Raw genomic sequence first — 20,404 nt, forward strand, 5'->3', positions numbered from 1 at the left:
CTACTACTACCAGTGGCGGCTGGTGCTAACAATTTTTGGGGGGAGGGGCAATTACCTTGGCGCAGCACACCTGACAGCTGCTTTAATGTCCACTCTGTCACAGCGTTATTAAGAAGGACAATGTAGCCTATAGATTTCATCGTCCTTCTTAATAACTCTGTGACTGTGTGGACATTAAAGCAGCTGTCAGGTGTGCTGCGCCAAAGTAAATTGCGCCCCCCCCGCCAAAAAAAATTGTTAGCGTCAGCCGCCACAGACCACTACTACTACTTTCAGCTGCTCCCGTTAGGGGTCGCCATAGTGGATCATCCGTTTCTTTCTCTCCCTGTCCTCTGTCTCTTACGTATATACCATCCATTTATAAGAATTTACAATGCAAAATTGGCTGCAAGACTATATTTTATTTGTTTATCTGTTTATCTACTTATTCATTAGTTAACTTATTTGTGTATGGTACTGACTTACTCTCAGACTTATTTAATAAGTTAGGGAGTTAGTCTCAGAGGATATGTTATTATGATTAGTAATGACTATCTATCTGTCTGTCTGTCTATCTGTCTGTCTATCTATTGAGCTATCTATCCATCTATCTTTACATTTACAATTGAAGTTTAGGGTGTGAGAGACAGCCTACTAAAATGTAATCTGGTTCTGTGCATTACCCCTGGCCTCAAGATGGAGTTGCAAAGCACCAGCAATTTGTTGATATAGTCTGTATTTGTTGTATTCTATATTTACACCAATCATTAGCGTCTCATTTTTTCCACTTGAAATGTTTTTAGGCTGATTATTCTAGTGATATGGAACAAATCTTCTGTAGCTGAACACTTAAAACTTTGCTATTTCTTACAAACCCCTTTGTCATTTAGTACTTTGTCTCCATTGATGATCCAGTGTCTCATTTGCTGTTTTGTGTCAGTGTTTGTGGGTTGGCATCCTGGATATCTTTGGGTTTGAGAACTTCCAGTCAAACGGCTTTGAGCAGTTTTGCATCAACTATGCCAATGAGAAACTACAGTATTACTTTAATCAGCACATCTTCAAGCTGGAGCAGGTAAGTGGATATTAATATCATTATCACATAAGAAAGCCTTTCATTTCCTCACAACAAAGTTATATTTATCCGGTTTCAGAACTCACCTGTCATGCACCGCCTATTTGCTTTGCATGGGAAATCTAGACAATTCTTTATTTAGCAGTCCTCTAATTACCAGGTATTTACTGGAAAACAAGATGTTAATAAAGTATAGTTATTGGGAAGTGCCAACAACCCTAGATAATGACTTAGTACTTAATTCATATTTCTTATAGGAATTCTCCTGATAATATTTTATTATCTTCTACTTCCCTAGTAAGTTTATTAGTCCTTGTTAGGAAATTATTTAGTATTATTTCTCATTATTATTTCTCTATTATTTCTCATTATTTCTCATGCAGTGTTGCGGGCACTTGTCCTATAACTATATTTTATCACCATCTAGTTTTATTTTAGATACCTGGTAATTAGAGTTGTCTATTCTCTGAGTACCATGAAAACTGTGTTAGGATTGTAGTTGTCCGTAGAGCTTGTCTTTGTACAAGTATCTACTGCAACTACTTAAACCTTCAACATTTCCATGCACTAATCTCGATAAGTTGCTGCACATTCTTCACATTTGGCAATATGAAGTAAAATTATGTGAAATGAAGTGATCCCGAGTCTGACAAAGTGCCTGTCTATATCGTCTGTCTTCCAGGACGAGTACCTGGCAGAGGGTATCACCTGGAATAACATAAACTACACTGACAACATGGGCTGCATTCAGCTGATCAGCAAAAAACCAAGTGGACTCTTTCATCTGCTGGATGAGGAGAGCAGGTATGTACACTAAGTTTGTGCCGGTGTCAACTGCTGTCATCTGTCCTGCGCTGTTCTTTCCTATTTTTATTTTTGCACATAAGAAAATGCAAGACAGCCCTCTTCATCTTCACTATAATCATCAAATCATTAAGAAAGATTTTTGATCCCTTCCTTTGAACTGCTGAGGTAACAGATGTGAGAATACAAGCTTTAGAGTTCTCTCTCTCTCTCTCTCTCTCTCTCTCTCTCTCTCTCTCTCTCTCTCTCTCTCTCTCTCTCTCTCTCTCTCTCTATCTGTCTATATCTATATCTATATATCTATATATATCTATATCTATATATAGATATATATACTTAGCACAAAAAGTAAGGACATTTGCGTTTGGTAGATTATTTCTTTGTTGAACAATGCTTCTTGTCAATAAATCTTATACCATTGGAAAGCCTTTTTATTTCCCTTTTAAATGGGGCCACATTTGTAAGGAACATGCATTTGTAGGATGAGCAACAGGGCTGAGTATGTGGGTTGCACCCATGACAAATTTGCCAAATCTTCTCTGCCAATGCCAAACAGCTTATTTTGCTGTTGCTATTGACTCTTGTTTTGAGCTTCTGGTACCCCAGGTGCTGACAATCAGCTGCCTGATATAAGATTTATTGCCAAGAAGCATTGTTACAACAAAGAAATAATCTACCAAACACAAATTTCCTTACTTTTTGTGCCAAGTATATAAATCATTGCAAAATTAAAGGTAGAACGAGTAGAATTTGTCGGTTGCAGTTTGTAAACTTAATATTCAAAGTTGGCCCCTCCTCCCCGGCTCAGCATCACCAGATGGACACGTCCCCTGACCGCAGTTTCCAGAATACATCCCAGTGTACAGGCTAACTCTGTGTTGCTCTTCATTCCCATCCTCTCCTTCAGTGCTCACCAGTGGGTGAAAGCCAACCCCAGATTCACTCTCATTTAGGAACGAGCTTTGTCTGCTTGGTGTTTTGCCGCGCTATATTTTCATCTTTTCGTTGCTGTGTCTGCCATTGTTGTAGCTCCCTCCTAGATGCATGCTTACAGTCTCGATCTAGCACCTGGCTGCTACGTTTTTATAGAGTCCCGCTGCCCAAAGGTTCATGCCAGCAACGTCCCGTACACAGGAAAATAAGAAAAGTAAGAAAATTCAGGCAGAGGACAGGGTCTCTGCAGATACAAACACCGCTACGCACGTCTAGTGGGTCATAACTGATTGAGAGAGATTATTTTTGTTGGAGTCTATAAATTGATTTTTTTTTTTTTAGGAAAAGCCTACTTGTCCTCTACCTTTAAATATTGTAAAATGCTTGGTCCTTAATTTTAAACTCATATCTCCTAAGTGAAGCATACATTTTTGTTGTTGTTGTTTTTTCTCCCTTTTTCTGAATATCCCTAGCCTTCCTCAGGCCACAGATGAGACGTTATTGGATAAGTTCAAGCAGCAGCACCAAGGCAACCCACTGTTTGTACCCACTACAGTGATGGAGCCAGCCTTTATCATCCAGCACTTTGCTGGTATGGTAAAATATCAGCTCAAGGTGAGATATTAAACCCAACAGTTTAAACATTTCCTTTCCTACAAAGAAATAATAATTAGGCTACCTAAAGTAATGTCACACAGTATAGCATTCCCATCACACTTGATCCCTGTATTTGATGTAACATAATGGCCCTCGATAGCATCCTAAAGTTTAAAGAAACAGGTTTGTGACCCACCAGGGTTTTTTTTTTTTGCCAATAGCAGGTAATTTATAATTTCATTTAGCAAACGTTTTTATCCAAAGTGACATACACCTGAGAAGTAGTTGGCTTGTATAACATTAGGAGTCTAAGCCACGGACTCTTTCCGGAGACTCGTCCCAACCGGGGTTTGAACCCCGATCTCCGGCGGGAAAGCCGACATTCTTACCTACTAAGCAATCCAGCTGCTCACCAGTTGAAAAACGGCCAAAAAAAATGCGTGGCGTATTAAGGATATGTTTCTTTCTCTGTCAGGCTTTCCGCGAGAAGAACACAGACCACATGCGTTGTGAGAGCATATCGCTACTACGGAGCAGCAAGCGGGCGTTCCTCCGTCAGCTAGTAGGGTTCAGTCCAGTTGCGGTGTTTCGATGGGGCATCCTCCGAGCCACCATCCGCATCCTCGCAGCCTTCAAGGAGATGGGACGTCGAAGGGCGGAGTCAAGTGAGTCGTCTCATTTTAGGTCTGTGACGGTCGCAGTGTCTTCTGGTGTGTCCAAAGGGGTTTTGCTTTTAGCGGCACATTCAAAAGCATAAAGGCAAGAGCACTATGTAGAGAATGAATACTTGTAACACAAAATGGAAGAAAAGGTGTTTGCAGCTGAAGGGCTACCGTATAGGTCTGTAAACATTTGTTTGCAAAACACAACTTACCTTTTATGAGCCCCCATATTTTTTAGGGTAAATATTTTCTTTTGTGCTAATGGGACAACAATTTGCTTATTTTCTTCTCTGTTGTATGGTTTTTGCTGCATTAATGAATTAAAAAGTAAGTCTATCTAGGTTTGAAAACCTGTATTCTTGGATAAGAGCTCCGTTTACAGGCACATATACAAAATCATTTTGGAAATATAAGAAGTCGCAATAAATTGCAGTGACGCATGTCACTGCAACTTTTATGGACCCATTTATAGACATTTGTAGACCTCATGTAGACTACAGATTTGATTAGAATGAGTCGTTCTGTTGCAAGAGACACATGACGAAAGACGTAGCCAGGGTAGACCATGGCATGTCACTAACCCCGATGACCATTGTTTTGTAACCTACTCCTGAGATACTCATTCTTTGTCTCTTTAATTCAGTCCTATGAACATGTATCTCAAATGAGTGTTTTCTGATGCATGTTCTGAGGATTAACAATGCCACACGGACGGTATTATTTCCACAGTGGCAGCAAAACGCAACGTCCGCAAATCCCTGAGAGACACGAAGACGCCAAGTACTGTGATGCAGAGGCTATCCAGGTAGTGGCAGAGGAATCGGCTCTTAAAATTCTCATCATATCTGATTTGACAATTGATTGTGCCACTTTGGGTTGTTCATTTTCAAGTCTCATTTTCCCTTTCATACAACTACATGCTGGCTGTGTGCGTGGCAGAGCTTCTTTTAGCATGTGTACTTCCTTCCTTCTGCCACCAGCAGAAGTTTTCACAATCCACTATAGCCATTGACATTCACATTTGATTTTCAGTTCTCAGCATAGGTTCTTTCAAACAGGCAAATGTACTTCTTCAGCTTGCCCCAGTCCTTGTACTCAGAGAATCCATGTACCTTCTTCTCAATTGATTTCTTATTCTGGAATGAAAATCTGAAAATGAAAAATGGGGCTTTTTTTCAATTTCCTATTCTGAAATGAAAATCGGGATTGAGAAATGGGCCTTTTTTTCTTTTTCTTTTTAAATTATGTTTGTTACAATGTTTTAAAAGCAGAAATAGAGCCAGTTTCCATTTAAATTTTGTCCTCAAAATAGAATTTTGTGTTGTTTCCTTATTATGGATTTTCATATAGTGAGTCAAACATGAAAAATCAGTTTCCGTTACTACAAAATGCAAAATTGGGGCGATTTTTGTCACCAATCATGTGGTCCACCTTGGGGGTCATCCTCTTTTTTCCCTTGAAAAGAATAAAACTGTTCATTGCCTCATGGTTGCCAAGATGGCCTGAGTGCAGCACACGGTGTAGCCTGAAGCTGTCTACAGTGTGTTCCTGCAATAGAGGAAGCTGCAGTTTCAGGACCGCAATCCTAGGACCCTGAATGATACCTGAGTTGACAGACACAGACATGCTATTATCATCTTTTGAAGTTTAATTAATGTGCTGGCTAGAATTAATTATAGCCATTAAGTCAACAATAAATATAAGACGGTACCCAATTCAAAGCATCCGCATCCGTCCGGTACCGTCCACTTTGTCAGTGTGAAAGCATGCAAACAGACCATCTCTGAATCTAAAGGTATGGCAGATAGGGCTTCAGGGTTGTGGACTGATGAGTAGACTCAAATATTTGCTCGATATTGCCCGCAATCTTAACAAAATGCATTCATATTTATCAAATTGATCATATGAATAACTGTTGGCAAGCGCGAGCACTCTTCTGGTAGGCCTGCTTGACTGTGTCGGCACAGAGGGGTGCATTGCACACCTCCAGCTTTATGCTTGCTCCACACAGTGAACCAGTATCAAGTTTATTAATCAAGTGTAATTATTTTGTTTCTATAAAATAGCTCCTTTGCATCACTGCTTAGATAATACAACCCAAGTAATAAGAGTATGGTATGGAAGAGTACCAGTTATGCAACAAGGACTCGGACTCCAGCCATGTAGTTGTAGGCTATTTATCGAAATATGCAATAGTAAATATGTATATCAGAAAATGGATCCACTCTCCTCCAGTAGTTAATTCTAGACAAGATGCAAGTTAGGAAGGAGATTATGAACAGGCAGACATCGAGCTCACACAACGTTGCCTGTGCGTGCACCTTGGGCCACAGAAATGGATGGAGAGGCCATGAAGCAAAAGCTGATGATCTATAAGGCGCTTACAGCACATCGAAAAAACACTGAAGGTTATGTGTAATATCCTCGCAAAGGAATTTGCCCTTCGATGCCTTCACTGCTATGTATGAGCATTTATTTTCCACTGTCAAGATGACTTAAGGTGACTGCAGACCGCAATAGAAACGCCGGTGACTGACGGTGCTCAGTGGCTTTGGCTTTTCAGTGTTCACTCTGGAAGCACCTGAGAGGCAAGATCCAAGCATTCTTCCCTGCCCCGTTTGCCTATAGACTAGCTATTGTATTGTCAACATGGCTGTAAATTGCTTAGCCTATTTTTAATTTTGTCCAATTGTGGTGAAAAAACGAGGATACATTATAGCCGGTTTACTTATTCTATGGTCAGGGTTGATATTTTCAATGGTTGAACCTTTCCGTTTTGGCAAATATGTCTGATGAGATTTAATTAACTATGATCATAGGCTCTATTTGGCAACTATTGCTGTGTCGATAGGATCTGTGGCCATGTGAGAACATTTATTATATTCAGTTAACATTTCCAAAACCATAGCCTATGTTCTGTTAATATGTAGGCTAGCCAACAAGGTTTTCATTTCTTGCGAGAGGATAATTACTGTTAGCAGCTTTTATCAGCTGGCATATTTTCAACCAAATATTCAATAACGGACTGTGCATTGCCAGACCTATTCCACACTTCTGTTAGTGTGACAGTGGAAGAAAACTCTCCTATGGAATTTCAAGCCAACAACACGCTGCTGTCAACTTTTATAATAGGTAGGTAGAGTCCTCAATGTGTGCTGTAGGCCTAAGTGCTGTATAGCTTTGATTATTCATTTTGCCACAGGACTGGGCTGCTGTTGACCTATTAGTGGATGTGTTATATTAACAGAGGATGTGCGATCATTTCGCAGCCAATTCATGTTGAGGTCGGAAAAGTTTAGAGTTTGAGAATTTTCATGAGCATGGATAGGCTATTAAGTTTGATAAAATAGTCAGGAGATTACCCCGCATACTGTAGACAGACCACTGTTGTCTTGCACTTATTCTGTGTGGGCCACTCTGTGATTGGGATTTATAGATTTGACACAACCTAGGTATAACTGAACTGTTGTTAATGTTGAAGGGTTAGGGTTAATGGGTTAATAATATTAACCCTAGATAGGGAGCATCTTGTCAAGAAAAATTAAACTTGCAAATGAAAAAAACAGAATTTCAAGCCTTTTTCAATAAATTATTTTTTGTCAGAAAAATGGTATGATATACTTTTTTTTCAAATTTAGTGACAAAGCCATTTAAAAAAAAGTTTAATTTTATGATTTTTGTTTTAGAATAGGAAATCAGTTGAGACGAAGGTAAATGTAATTCAGAGATAGTTGAGCGTTTATGCCCACCGCCTCTAGAGTCACACATTTGAGCATATCTGCTAGCCCAGGATCCCCTATTCTCCATCTCAACATTGCTACTGTCTTTATAATGAAAAGAAACAGAAGAAATCGCCTTGATGCACTTGTTGTCTACTGCCTTATTTCTACATGTTTTAAGTACTAGTTAAGGACCGCACACACTGGTGCCAGCTGGCATACATGAAGTCGCTCCTATTCATTTCGATTTAAAACCCACCCCACACTGCTGATGTCTAACTTCGAATTGAAATGCATCTACTTGACAAGCTGCAGAGTTTCACAACACTTCTGTTCCCAGGCGTCAATGCTCCTGCAGACTCGTATTTTATTTTTTAGGTTTTTTTTTTTGGCATTTTCTGCATTTATTTGATAGTGACAGTAGAGATGCAGCAAAAGTCCCAGGCCAGATTTGGACCCAGGCTGCTGCAATAAGGACTCAGCCTTATGTAGTACACACTCTGCCAGGGGGCGCCCCAGACTTGTATTTTCTCTGGGTAAAAGTTGTTGGCTAGTTTTGCTGAGCAGTGCTAGATACAGTGGATTTCATATTTGACGGGCTTCAGTTGGCACTTCCAGTGTACACTACAGATGGGACTTAATTTGAATCAATTGACTCACTGATCTGCCTGTGTGCTGGTGTGTGCTGACCTTGGTAGACCAGTTTTTTTTGTTTTTTTTTATTGATTCACAGAAGATCACCAGAACAGCCATTATTGTTTAGTGACAAATCAATGAACTCACAGACATGTGTGAGCGTGGACAAATATTCCTGTCCTATCAAATGGATATCCCTGTAAAAATAAACACTTTTGTTCTGCCTGTACATTAAGAAATCCAAATACTGAAATTCTGACATTCACAGCAACAGCCTCACTTTGGATTTCTCATTTGATCGGTCTGACGAGCATCCTCTTGATGTGTTTGAGGACATCTTTGCCAACTATGAAAAAGGGAAGTAAGTGGCCCTTTGTCTACGTTATTTTCATCAGTATTTGTACTTCATTTTGTATACTACGATTCACTTTTACCATTACTTCACAAAGTCAGCCTAACTGAGTACACACTCTTTCCTTTTGTCTTTTTTTTTAACCCCCATAGGAAAAACAGAGGCAGTCGACAGAAACAGCTCATTCCAAAGGTAGTGATGGTTTTTCTTTTTTTGTGGCCCTGAGGTTCATTGTTTTAGTTATTCTCATTCCAAAGCAGACTCTGGAAATATACTGTGGATTTAGTTAACTTTTTCCCTGATGTTGATAAGATCTGTTGTAAAAATCAGAAAAGAAGCTAGTGTAGAACAACTGAGCAGACAGAAAGGGTTTTGCTTAAAAAAGTCATTGACAAGAGAGATCCCTCCTCTGTTGCTCTCCCTGGGGTTTCTTCCTAACTTTTCTCCCTGTTAAAGGTTTTTTTTTTAGGGAGTTGTTCCTTATCCGATGCGAGGGTCTAAGGACAGGATGTTGTGTGGCTGTAAAGCCCCTTGAGGCAAATTTGTAATTTGTGATATTGGGCAAATACAAATAAAATTGACTTGACTTGACTTGACTGAGAAAGGAAAAAAGGGAAAAGGTTTCCTCTCCATGCACATAAATGAAAATGGGTGAATCACAAAAGGTGTTTTTTTCTACTTGTATGGCTTTACTGTTTCTTTCTTTTCATTTTTCCCTCCATTTTATGGGAAGTTAAAGGCTTCAGAGGGATTAGACAAGGTTGGCCCTTATCGAGACAGTTATACTTATTGGCAATAGAGCCCTTGTTAAATAAACTTAGGTAGGATCTAATGGGTTTATCTTTTCAGAAGTAAGTGAGCAAGATACTGTAGCTTTGTTTGCGTATACAGATGATGTAACTGTGTTTATGAGAGGGCAGGAAGTTGTTGGGAATCTTGTTCGTAGCTTAACAGTCTATGAACAAGGATCAACTGCCAACATGAACTGGGGAAAAGTGCCCGGTATGTAATGGGTCAGTGGCAAGGTAAAGGATTGCCAGTTTTGCCAGAAGGATTAGAGAGGAGTAGGGAGGGGATGAAATACTTGGGAGTTTTTCTAGGGAGTGCTGACTTTCAAAAGAAAACCTGGGAAGGGATCGTAGAGAAGATTAATGTCAGGTTATCTTGATGAACTTAGGTCCTGCCCCAGTTATCATACAAGGGGAGAGTTCTGGTTGCACTAACCTGATTACCTCAATGCTCTTACACCAATTCACTGTCTTGGAGCCACCAGACCCACTGGTTAAGGAGGTTCAGAAGAAGCTGGTGAATTTTTTTTTTCTGGTGGCGATGTCATTGGACCAGACCTGCTGTTCTTTTTTTTACCTCTGTGAAGGAGATCAAGAACTAATTGACTTACATAGTCTTTGTACAGCTTTTCATCTACAGATGCACAGCGTCTTCTGTACAGCAGAGATTTGGCATGGACAAAAATAGCCTGTTTACACGAAGTTGGAAATCTGTACTGTGATAAACATCTTTTTCTGATGAGACTGGAAGGAATGGACTTGTCCAGGGGCACAAGTTTTTATCAAGCAGTTCTTAAGGCTTGGGGCAAGGTCATAAAGGCTCAGAGAGATGCGCCGCAGTTTTATGGTTATGTAGGAGAGGAACCATCCCTTCATACAAAACAGGATATTAAGCTCTGTAAGTGTGAAAGAGCTTTTGTAAGATCTGGACTTGTGAAGCTGGCAAATTTGAGGACAGGAAGGACATGGAAATCAGCTGATACACTGACTAAGGAAACTGGAATTAAGTTAATTCGTCTGTTGAAGAGACTGTTGGATGAAGTGGTGTCTACACTTCCTGGTGCTTTTAGAGAGGCATTAGGGATGGAATCTGTCCTGGGTGAGCATGGATGGGAAATGCTCTTCCCACCTCTGGTTATCTACAGCAGTGGAGGAGCAGGATGAAGAGGAACAGGCATTTATTTCCTTCAAGACACCTCAATTAGCGGTTTTCCCAGAAACATCCAGTGCATCCGGAAAGTATTCACACCCCTTCACTTTCCCCACATTTTGTTATGTTACAGCCTTATTCCAAAATGGATTAAATTCTTTTTTTTCTCATCAATCTACATACAATACCCCATAATGAAAAAGTGAAAAAGGTTTTGTAGAAATTTTTGCAAATTTATTAAAAATAAAACACTGAAATATTGCATGTACATAAGTATTCACACCCTTTACTCAGTGCTTGGTTGAGGCACCCTTGGCAGCGATTACAGCCTCAAGTCTTCTTGGGTATGAAGCTACAAGCTTGGCACACCTATATTTGGGGTATTTCTCCCATTCTTCTCTGCAGATCCTCTCGAGCTCTGTAAGGTTAGATGGGGAGCATCGTTGCACAACTATTTTCAGGTCTTTCCAGAGGTGTTCAATGGGGTTCAAGTTTGGGCTCTGGCTGGGCCACTCAAGGACATTCACAGACTTGTCCCGAAGCCACTCCTTCATTGTCTTGGCTGTGTGCTTAAGGTCATTGTCATGTTGAAAGGTAAACCTTCGCCCCAGTCTGGGGTCCTGAGCACTCTGGAGCAGGTTTTCATCAAGGATCTCTCTGTACTTTGCTCCCTTCATCTTTCCCTCGATCCTGACTAGTCTCCCAGTTCCTGCCGCTGAAAAACATCCCCACAGCATGATGCTGCCACCACCATGCTTCACTGTAGGGATGGTAATAGCAAGGTGATGAGAGGTGCCTGGTTTCCTCCAGACGTGACACTTGGCATTCAGGCCAAAGAGTTCAATCTTGGTTTCATCAGACCAGAGAATCATGTTTCTCATGGTGTGAGAGTCCTTTAGGTGCTTTCTGGCAAACTCCAAGCGGGCTGTCATGTGCCTTTTACTGAGCAGAGGCTTCCGTCTGGCCACTCTACCATAAAGGCCTGATTGGTGGAGTGCTGCAGAGGTGGTTGTCCTTCTGGAAGGTTCTCCCATCTCCACAGAGGAACACTGGAGCTCTGTCAGAGTGACCATCGGGTTCTTGGTCACCTCCCTGACCAAGGCCCTTCTCCCCCGATTGCTCAGTTTGGCTGGGCGGCCAGCTCTAGGAAGAGTCCTGGTGGATCCAAACTTCTTCCATTTACGAATGATGGAGACCACTGTGCTCTTCGGGACCTTCAAAGCTGTAGAGATTTTTTTGTTCCCTTCCCCAGATCTGTGCCTCGATACAATCCTGTCTCAGAGGTCCACAGACAATTCCTTTGACTTCATGGCTTGGTTTCTGCTCTGACATGCACTGTCTACAGTGGGACCTTATATTGACAGGTGTGTGCCTTTCCAAATCATGTCCAATCAAGATGTAGAAACATCTCAAGGATGATCAGTGGAAACAGGATGAACCTGAGCTCAATTTTGAGTGTCATAGCAAAGGGTGTGAATACTTATGTACATGCAATATTTGAGTTTTTTATTTTTAATAAATTTGCAAAAATTTCTACAAAACCTTTTTCACTTTGTCATTATGGGGTATTGTGTGTAGATTGATGAGGGAAAAAAAAGGAATTTAATCCATTTTGGAATAAGGCTGTAACATAACAAAATGTGGGGAAAGTGAAGGGGTGTGAATACTTTCCGGATGCACTGTCTATTGCCGATGTTAAGGTCATCACAAGGCGACATTGGTTTGACTGCAGGAGTCAAGGTGGTTGGGTTTGTTTGCACCAGGCTCATGCCCCAGAGGATGGTGGAGGTCCTTGTACAAAGCTCCCACAGAGAAACCCACTGCGGATTTCCAGTGGAGAATATTACATGGGGCTGTGGCTACAAACAGATGCGGCACGTTTAGATCCCAGAACAGATAGTAGATGTCATTTCTGTCAGGAAGAAGAAACTCTACAACCTCTGTGGCTGAAGTGTCATAGGCAAAGAAGTCTGTTTGAGTTATTGCAGGAATGGTTCAGGGGTTTTGAAGAGGTGTTAAGTGATGTGATTTTTATTTTTGGCCCAAAGTACAAAGCGTCAGGTCAAAGTCATATTAATTTTTTGATAGGTCAGGCTAAAATTAGTTTTTGGCTTACAAGAAGAAATAAAATGCAGGGATTATGGTCAGCTGACCCTCTTTCTATGACCAAAGGACCTAGTGGCAGCTTGCCTGAGAATAGAGTTTGGATCTTATAAAATGATCTCATGCCTAAATGAATTTGTTGAAATGTTGGGACAAGGAGTTGGTTTGTGTAGTATGTTTGATGACTCACTACAGTTGTCCTTTTAAATGGTGATCATAATAAGTTATTAATTGAATGAATGTAATATTAACACTATAATATTAGTGTTTATGAGGTTGTGTGATTTTGTTGTGGTTTTGTTTTTTCTTTTCTCTTATATTTATTGGGATGTATTGAGATTGTGTCTTGACTAGAGTGATTGTGCTAATAAAGGATTGGTTGAAGGTCTCTTTCTCTGTGCCTGTCTGTCTGTTTCTCCCTCTCTCTCTCTCTCTCTCTCTCTCTCTCACACACATCTGTCTGTCTGTATCTCTGTCTGTCTGTCTGTCTATATCTATCTCTCTCTGTCTGTTTCTCTCTCCTAATCTCTGTCTGTCTCTGTCACTCTCTTTCTGTCAGTCTCTGTCTGTCTGTCTCTCTCCTTATGTGTCTGTTTGTCTGTATCTCTCACTGTCTGTCTTCTTATCTGTGTTTGTCTGTCTGTCTGTCTGTCTGTCCTCTCTGTCCTTCTCTCTGCCTGTCTGTCTGCCCCCCCCCCCCATTAAAACAGTAGTTCTCTGCCTTAGAAAAGTTTTAATTGCCATGCAAACTGTTGACCAAGGAAGTCACAAAGTACAGAACGCTGTTATGTTGTGTCCAACAGAATCTTATGGACTCGTGCTCCATCAAACACATCATGGGACTGACTTTGCATGACAGGACAACCAAAGCCATTCTTCATCCTCATCAGAGGAGGAAGACCCCCAGTATTAGTGCTCAGTTTCAGGTTTGTCTTCTCCTCTCAACCTGTCTTGATTATTGAGGTTCTGTAGTAGCATATGTCTGTTGAATGCAAGCATGTGTTGAGGTAAGGGGAAAAGTAACTTCAGTTTATTCAGAATGTAACATTCCCCATTTGGGAAAAAAAATTTGTCTCAAATTATCTCTGCTTACCAAATGATCATTAACATAAAAATGAAGCCCATTGAGGTCATTGTTCAAATTCTAGGTCATTTTGGTGCACAAAGTAGTTGTTTGGCATATTTAGTCATGCTTTTGAAATATTGTCAGATCAATTTCAGGAAGTTTTTTTTTCTCTCCAATAATTTATGTAGCCTTTTGTCCGGAAACCTTTCAGTTGTAGTTGTGTTTTCACATGATAAAGACAGCATTCAGTTTCAGTGATTTAATCTAAGATAACCCATTCGAGCCTTTTAATGGTAAGAGACTGGCGGTTTCTTAGTCATAAAGACTACTTTCTTATTTAAATTGATTTAAAGGCAATTTCACCATAAACCTGATTCAAAATCATGTTAACTTGTGTATTTTGCAGTCATCACTCACTAAGCTGCTGGAGACGCTTGAAAAAGCTGAGCCGTTTTTCATTCGCTGTATCCGTTCCAATGCTGAAAAGGTAACAGCACCATGAAGGAGAAGTCACTGAGTCTGTGATATCATCTTGAATATGTAGTCATATGTATATCTATACTGTGCTCGACAATATTCAAACTCAGTCCAATGTTCTTTGCAGCGGAAGATGCACTTTGATGACGAATTGGTGCTACAGCAAATCAGACACATGGGCTTGCTGGAGACGGTTCGCATCCAGAAGTTGGGCTACAGTGCAAGATATACTTTTAAGGTGGTTGCTCACTTGAGAATAGAGCACTAATACCCATATTGTTGATTATAATGTTTGAGAAAATTTTGATTTTTATAAACCACTAAGGGTCATTTCATATCACCTGTTCAGTCTGTTGTTTTGTTTCCTCAGCTTATTCCTAAAGTAAATTTGAAACTGGAACATTTTTGTTATTTTCATTTTTATGCCTTTCCACAAGATTGTACAGGAAGAATAACTGACACCCGCTGATACTCTTTTTTTTTTTTCTCGATGATAAAGGAATTTGTTAAGAAATTCAGAATGTTGCTGCCAAAAGATGCTGCTGCAGAGCCAGAGGAGATAACTAAAATGCTTCAGAAGATGGGCCTGGACCCAACCACCTACCAAACAGGGAAAACAAAGGTAATAGTTCATGGCAATTATTTATTGTGGTTGTGACCCGCTGTAGTTCTGTATGGCAAAATTGCTAGTGTGGCACTAACACTGCTCACACAAAGTCCACCATTGTCTTTGCTCGTTCTTTGAGATGAGTTCATTGAAAGAGCCTACTGTGTGATGAATGCTTGTGTTATGAGTATTGGCGTTTCTTTTTTTTTTTTGTCATGAGTATTTTGTTTTTGGTTACGTTTTAAAAGTTTGGGGCACCCCCATAACCGAATGGTTAGCACGCATACCACATGGCCACATGGTTGCAACCATTGCCGGATCGAATCCAGCTGGCGACCTTTGTTGCATGTCTTACCCCTATCTCTCTCTCTCTCTCTCTCTCTCTCTCTCTCTCTCTCTCTCTCTCTCTCTCTCTCTCTCTCTCTCTCTCTCTCTCTCTCTCTGCCTCCACTATCACTATCTAATAAAGGTATAAAAATACTGAAACAAATTTAAAAGTTTGCTATCATTCTTCCACTAAGGTGTTTCTGAAGGAGAAGGAGAGACAATGGCTCCAAGACACTCACAATAAGGAAGTGATGCGTCACATCATCATCCTGCAGCACTGGTTCCGTTGCTGTCTCATAAGAATGCACTTCCTGCAAAAGAAAGATGCTACCATGATTATACAGGTAACATTTACATTACATATATGATAAATTGCATATGTTAAACGACACAAAATATTACTTGGTTTACAAAAACGGGGCTTGTTACCAGGAAGATTATAGCTGTCTTCCCACAACTGTCCAGGCAGGGAAAGAGAATGACTAAAATGTCCAAAACATTTTCTATCTTTGTAAATGAGCAAGGCATTCACTTCCCAGTTGCTCCCGTAGACTTCCACGCCATTTTTGTGAACTGCAGACAGATTAACTGTATGCACAGTCAACAAACCTTCAGTGGATAAGCAAACACCATGACTGAGTTGACAGCTCGTGTCTTGTATCTCAGAGGTGCTGGCGTCACTTTTATGACAAACGCCGAGGCCAAGCTGCCACAGTTATTCAGATGGCATGGCGGATTTCAAAGGAGAAGCCGGAGAACTTGTGTCAGCAGAACAACGATGCCAAGGAAATGTCCGGAAAACACAGAAGATGCCAGAGGTACGCTAGCTAAACCCCTCTCATTTTACAACAGTTGCTGGTGTCAGGTGAGCTGTTAAGTTTAAAAATGGAAGCCTTACCAGCGCCTACCTGCCTTATATTTTGGCCGGCTGTCAGATTCATCAGGTGGTCAAAATGATGCAAGGTTTTTGTATTCAGCTGAAAATGTCCAATTTACTTTTTGGTACACGTGATTTCATACTGAAATAGGCCATAGTTAAGTGCAGGATGCAGGTGAAACCCTGTCTAAGTAAACCAACTGAAACAATAAGGAAGTTATCTTCTAGTTGAAATTACCAAGAGAATTTAATTCACACTTAAAGTTCATATGATATCCACACAGCTTGATTGCCGTCTATTGGAAAAATCTCAAAGTTTGTTTACTTTAATTGTACAGACTGCACAATTGTATTTCTTGTTATAACGTTTGAATCTTGTATTACACAAGGCCTCTTATTTAGCTAAACACAGGCAACATTGTAGTTTGCTGAATTTTTTGTTAATGTTTGGCTGGCAGTGAGTACTGGTTTCAGTGGTGTGGCCTTGAGCAGGGCTTTTACAGATTTACTCTGTCCTTTGCATTTTATATTGTTTATCCCAAAAAAGTATTCCTAAGTTTAAGGTTGGCTTTAGTTACCTGACAGTTTTGACATAAAAATAAATCCCACATCTGTGTCAGAATTTTATCTTTGGTGCAGTTTTAATCAGGTTTACGCCAACTTTCCCATGTAGTAATCCAGCGAAGATGTTTACATCAGGCAATTTCATTTTGAATAAGAGCAAATGGATTCATCAAGAATCACTAGGATTTCTGCAAATGCTGTTGCTGTTATGCAAACTTGAATGAATTATACTGACAAAACCCAGCTTGGAGAGGAGAGAACTGAAAAGACAGCAGGGCATCGAGCACAGTCCCAGCAGGAGCCAGCAGCCTGACCCTGTCAGTGACCAGGATGGCGTCGGAGACGAGCAGCCTGGGGAGAGGACCAGAGACGAGGGGAGGCAGGAGTGCAGGACATCCTCACCGTATCTCGACAGACCTCTCTCTGTCCCCCTGGACTCTAAAGCTGGCAGATGTGCGGGCTCCACCAGCCCCTCATCCTCCAGCCCCCTCCACCGCTACACCAACTTGGATGGCATCAGGGAGAAGGCTGACAGGTGGAAGGGACGGAGGAGTGAGGGTGAAAGGACAGATGACTCGAGTCCAGAAAGGCTGTGCCTGAGAGATAAGAGAGCGGAAGGGCTCCAGTAAGTCTTTAAATTCCTGTCATGTCTCGGTTTCATCAGACTTCCAAACGTCATAAACTATCAGGTTCACAAAAAGATGTTATATGACACCGACTTATTACTTGCCCAGACATGGTTGACAATAGTTAGAAGCATGGTTATTTCATTCCATCACAGCCATCATCTACAGCTATGCTCTAAATTCATGTGTAAAACAGGAAAAAGGGGAAGTCTATGTCTGTTGACGAATTGTCCAAGCTCAGTTCCTCGGGGTCAGATAGTTCTCCTTCTACAAATGAGGTAATGTATAATTGTTTATGTATTACCACTAAGTCATATGTACACTGTATCTATTACTGGCCAGATCCAGTAACCAGTAGTCATTTTTGTTTGTTTATGATTGTGTTTTCAAATGGTTTTGATGAATGAGGTATTTTAGTTACATGTGCGATGAGCTTGCATCCTGCTCTTCAAAAAGCATTGATTGGAGGCTCGTCAGACCTCCCATGATGGAGGTCTTCCACTCTGTGGCTTATGACCTTTCTTGGATCAATTAGGTCAAGTTCCGCATGCGGCCCAAACGTAAGAGGCGTTTAGCCTATGCTCGCAGCGGACTGAGATTTAACTTTGTGGGCTCCAAGGAGAGCGAGTACTGGAGCTTTCCTCTGCCTCCCATCAGTCCCAAAGAACCCAGACTGAAGAGCTCAGCCAGTAGCGTGGACGTCCGCAGCAACAAATCCCAGGTCAAGGTACTGACCGGAAGGAGACTTCATCCAGCAAAGCTGTCTTCTGCATGCAGGCCTTGCATGCGTGTCCTCCTTATATGTCCCAACCAGATCCGGTTGCAATGTGCCGGGTCTCCCAGTTCCTGCTCTGCAGCCCAGGACTCTGAGAAACTGAGCTATGATTTCCCCTATAAACCATTGCTTGTCACTAGAAAACTCAAATATGTCAATTTCTCATATTCACAGCTCATGTCTGACCCTTGTTTTGTTCACTCATCTACATAAGTCTGGCAAATAGGTGCAGTTCTGAACCTAAATAGCAACTAGTATTTAGCTAAAATAGTTAATAAGTTTGTGATATGTCCATGAGAATAAACTAACAATTTGTTTTTGTGGTCTAATTATTTTGTAAATTTAGTGTGTATTTACTAATTGGGTGGGAGTAAATTATAATTTATGTTGGACATTGGACACGTGATTGAAAATGGGTTTATGTTGAATTTTATGCTTGTCAACAAGTGTGTGTCCTTGTGTCCTTTATTGGATAATACAGCGTGGTAACACATATTAATTAGATTTGGCCATATAAGAAGTCTGTTAATTGGGTCAAGGTTCAGGTGGCGGTTTGTGATGGTATTGCTTTGCATGATGCAATGACAAATGGTGAAGCAGTCTAGCCGTATTCCCTTATTACAAAGCTTCTCTGCTGTTGGCTTAACTGCTTTTCTTAAAACATGTGGTCCATTTTGGTGGCGGGGAGGCTATGGGATTCCTAATGGAGGAGATATGTGTGTGGTCACTGAAGGGGAACATGGTGGAAAATGAGGACTAATTCTGTTATTTAGAATATGAGAGGAAATGGGACAACAAATTTTCTCAGTGGTGATTTTGGTTAGTCTTGGACTTAAAAACTATCAAACGTTTTTCACGTTTTGTTGTCATTTTTAAATATCATGCTCCAGAACTTACAAGAACCTGATGGGTCGAGATTCAGCCTTCCTCCCAAGAGTACCAATGAGAGCTCAGGATCCCGGGGAGCAAACCATCCACAGCCGTCGACTCCAGAGAGGTAAACCCCACTTAATAAAGTACAGACTCGGGCCTCCGGGTAGTGTAGCAGTCTATTCCGTTGCCTACCAACATGGTGATCGCTGGTTCGAATCCCTGTGTTACCGCCGGCTGGGTCGGGCATCCCTACAGACACAATTGGCCGTGTCTGTGGATGGGAAGCCAGATGTGGGTATGTGTCCTCCTCTGGTCGGTCGGGGTGCCTGTTCTCGGGGGGAGGGTGAACTGGGGGGAATAGCGTGATCCTCCCATGCGCTACGTCCCTCTGGCGAAACTCCTCACTGTCAGGTGAAAAGAAGCGGCTGGCGACTCCACATGTATCGGAGGAGGCGTGTGGTAGTCTGCAGCCCTCCCCGGATCGGCAGAGGGGGTGGAGCAACGACCGGGACAGCTCGGGAGAGATCAATAATTGGCTGGATACAAATGGGGAGAAAAAGGGGGGGGGTTAAATAAATAAATAAATAAATAAAGCACAGACTCAAACTATTATGAAACTATTATGTCAAGTTGTTAACTGTAAAGTTTGTGTTTTCTACAGGCTTTCGTTCCTCAGTAAAATTCTGAAGAAGCGAACACCCAAGGAGTCACAGACGAATGAGTCTCAGAATGAAAAAGAAGGTACGTAGCCTGACTTTCTTGTGAAAAAAGTCCCTGAAGTACATACGTGTCAATTTAGTGTTGTGTCATAAACTTACATGTGCCATGTACTGCATGGAATGGCACGCGTTATCTCTTTACTACCATCTAGTGGGTTTGTAACACATTTGACTGACGCAGCTCTCATTGTACCCACACAATTTCTGTAGTATATCTTGGTTAGCTAAGGAGGCTCCACTAAATACAAAAGACCTCCTTAGACTTAATTTTGATTGAATACTCCAAAATGCATCCAATGAAAAATAGATTAGATTAGATTAGTTTTTAATGTCCTGTACGGAAAATTAATCATTGGAGCAGCAGCTTATATGACATAGTCCGATGAGTTGGAGTTAGAATAAATAGATTTGTAAAGTAGAGCATAAAACGCAACAATAAATGTATTGTTGAGATTTTAAATATTGTGTGCGACAAACATCGTCTACTCTGGTTTTATCACAGCCCCCCTACTCACCTACTCCCCACATCCCTACCACACGCCGAACCAGAGCACTGGGAGAACACGCCGCAACCCCACTATTCATATCAGCCGGGCCACTCGGGCCAGACAGTGGAATGCCTCTCTGGAGCGTGAGATCACCGTCACCCAAGAGCTGCGAAACCTGGATGAATTCCTGGGCAGTCAGGTGGGGGC

The 20,404-nt window shown here is 41.2% G+C and overlaps 1 protein-coding gene across 3 annotated transcripts in view; it reads left to right on the top strand.

Annotated features, from left to right (window-relative positions):
* Positions 1 to 20,404, top strand: part of myo9b (myosin IXb) — a 48,198-nt gene that overhangs the window by 18,894 nt on the left and 8,900 nt on the right. For 2 of the 3 annotated variants that reach the window (XM_056292631.1, XM_056292633.1), the window contains exons 10-28: positions 920 to 1,054; positions 1,737 to 1,858; positions 3,265 to 3,406; positions 3,864 to 4,053; positions 4,780 to 4,855; positions 8,674 to 8,766; positions 8,910 to 8,949; positions 13,602 to 13,724; positions 14,271 to 14,351; positions 14,469 to 14,579; positions 14,841 to 14,963; positions 15,470 to 15,619; positions 15,942 to 16,093; positions 16,961 to 17,341; positions 17,539 to 17,620; positions 17,878 to 18,069; positions 19,008 to 19,114; positions 19,652 to 19,731; positions 20,212 to 20,396. In XM_056292631.1, the coding sequence (XP_056148606.1) occupies positions 920 to 1,054; positions 1,737 to 1,858; positions 3,265 to 3,406; positions 3,864 to 4,053; positions 4,780 to 4,855; positions 8,674 to 8,766; positions 8,910 to 8,949; positions 13,602 to 13,724; positions 14,271 to 14,351; positions 14,469 to 14,579; positions 14,841 to 14,963; positions 15,470 to 15,619; positions 15,942 to 16,093; positions 16,961 to 17,341; positions 17,539 to 17,620; positions 17,878 to 18,069; positions 19,008 to 19,114; positions 19,652 to 19,731; positions 20,212 to 20,396 (2,565 nt within the window). The remainder of the gene's footprint in view (positions 1 to 919; positions 1,055 to 1,736; positions 1,859 to 3,264; positions 3,407 to 3,863; positions 4,054 to 4,779; positions 4,856 to 8,673; positions 8,767 to 8,909; positions 8,950 to 13,601; positions 13,725 to 14,270; positions 14,352 to 14,468; positions 14,580 to 14,840; positions 14,964 to 15,469; positions 15,620 to 15,941; positions 16,094 to 16,960; positions 17,342 to 17,538; positions 17,621 to 17,877; positions 18,070 to 19,007; positions 19,115 to 19,651; positions 19,732 to 20,211; positions 20,397 to 20,404) is intronic. The other variant, XM_056292632.1, reaches the window with a different exon arrangement.

Source organism: Lampris incognitus, chromosome 14, assembly GCF_029633865.1.
Source record: "Lampris incognitus isolate fLamInc1 chromosome 14, fLamInc1.hap2, whole genome shotgun sequence".
In the NCBI taxonomy this organism is placed as follows: domain Eukaryota; kingdom Metazoa; phylum Chordata; class Actinopteri; order Lampriformes; family Lampridae; genus Lampris; species Lampris incognitus.